This window comes from Frankliniella occidentalis, unplaced genomic scaffold, assembly GCF_000697945.3.
Source record: "Frankliniella occidentalis isolate FOCC.00 unplaced genomic scaffold, Focc_3.1 Scaffold11, whole genome shotgun sequence".
Classification (NCBI taxonomy): Eukaryota; Metazoa; Arthropoda; class Insecta; order Thysanoptera; family Thripidae; genus Frankliniella; species Frankliniella occidentalis.
In genome coordinates this window covers 196,620-198,119 of record NW_026267141.1, presented here as the reverse complement: position 1 = coordinate 198,119, position 1,500 = coordinate 196,620, and the positions used below count along the sequence as shown (strand labels likewise).

The following is a 1,500-nucleotide window of genomic DNA, read 5'->3' as shown; positions in this document are numbered from 1 at the left end:
GCATGCATCTTTCCACAGCAGTTGGCCATTTGCGAACGATTAACATGAGTTAAAACCAAAGGAGTCACAATTAAATCCGGAAAGAAGTGAATTTGAGTGGCATTGTGGCAACAAAACAGATTCCAAACATTCGGCTGGGTGCGTGGATGCTGCGGACGCTGCGGGCCCACGCCGCCGGAGCCGGCTGGGCTTGCCCCCTCCCCTCCCTCGTCCATCGCCCATATAAGCTGCGCCGTCTGCCCAGCTCGTCACAGTCAGCCAGAGACGCTCATCCGAGTCACATCGCACAGCAGGTCGCTCGCTCGCTTCTCCTCTACGCCAAGTTCAACGCAACTTCAACCATGCCTGGACACGATTTGGACTTGTACTTCAACACCGCCCTCGGCCTCGCCAAGGAAGCCGGCAAGGTAAGCTACCGCGACCACCACGGCGACCAGCTGTGTCGGCGACCCCGGCGGGATGTAAACATTGAGGCCGGTCAGTGCAGAGCCCCAGTCTAACCCGACCTGTCTACCTTTACAGATTGTCAAGAAGGGCTTCCTCACCCCCAAGAACGTGGTGGCCAAGGCCGTGTCCTGGGACTTCGTGACCGAGTACGACCAGGCCTCCGAGAAGTTCCTCATCTCCGGGCTGGCCAAGGCCTTCCCCACCCACAAGTTCATCGGCGAGGAGACAGTCAGCGGCAGCAACGAGGAGCCGGTGCTCACAGAGGACCCCACCTGGGTCATCGACCCCATCGACGGCACCACCAACTTCGTGCACGGCTTCCCGCTCACCTGCATCTCCATCGCGCTGGCCATCAACAAGGAGACGACGCTGGCCATCGTCTACAACCCCGTCTACGACCACATGTTCACCGCCAGGAAGGGCGAGGGCGCCTACCTCAACGGCGAGCGAATCTACGCGTCCAAGGAGACCGACATCAGCAGGGCCGTGGTCGCCCTCGAGCTTTCTCTGGCTAGGGACCCCAAGCTCCACGACAAGATCATGAACAGGGCCAAGAGCATCATTTCTACCGCCACTGGGTGAGTTCTTTTGCTTTTCATTTACAGGCGAAAGTTTAAACACAGTTACTTGTCCTAAGGCATTGCTAACAATATTCTCTGATTTGTGCAGCATCCGTGTGACTGGCTCCTGCGCATTGTCCCTCTGCTATGTGGCACTCGGCAGCTTTGAAGCATACCAGGTTGATCACCTCCACAGCTGGGACGTCGCAGCAGGCTCCCTCATCATCTCTGAAGCTGGTGGTGTTGTCGTTGACACCAGTGGCGACAAATTCGACATGATGGCCCACCGCATTCTGGCTGCTGGCACACCCGAGATTGCCCAGTCACTAGCATCACTCATCAAGCAGGCTGATGGTGAGATGAACGCCATTGCCAGTTAAATTCAAGTTACTGTGATATTCAGAAGCTGGACTTCTACATTTTAAAGACTGCGATATTTGCCTCTGTGAGGCCTGTATAAATTTAAGACTTGTAAATTTTAATTGTAATGATT

The 1,500-nt window shown here is 55.5% G+C and overlaps 1 protein-coding gene across 1 annotated transcript; it reads left to right on the top strand.

The window, feature by feature from the left end:
- The first annotated feature begins 238 nt into the window (after positions 1 to 238).
- Positions 239 to 1,500, top strand: LOC113215468 (uncharacterized). Its single transcript, XM_026435104.2, has 3 exons — positions 239 to 407; positions 523 to 1,025; positions 1,117 to 1,500. Exons 1-3 carry the CDS (start codon positions 342 to 344, stop codon positions 1,385 to 1,387), a joined length of 840 nt encoding a protein of 279 aa, XP_026290889.2. The 5' UTR covers positions 239 to 341; the 3' UTR covers positions 1,388 to 1,500.

What these genes read in the sequence shown, in the direction of transcription:
- LOC113215468 (XM_026435104.2), top strand. Translation starts at nt 342, where the DNA reads ATGCCTGGACACGATTTGGACTTGTACTTCAACACCGCCCTCGGCCTC. An exon ending in TCGCCAAGGAAGCCGGCAAG is followed by an intron (nt 408 to 522) that starts GTAAGCTACCGC and finishes CTACCTTTACAG; the next exon opens with ATTGTCAAGAAGGGCTTCCT. An exon ending in ATCATTTCTACCGCCACTGG is followed by an intron (nt 1,026 to 1,116) that starts GTGAGTTCTTTT and finishes TGATTTGTGCAG; the next exon opens with CATCCGTGTGACTGGCTCCT.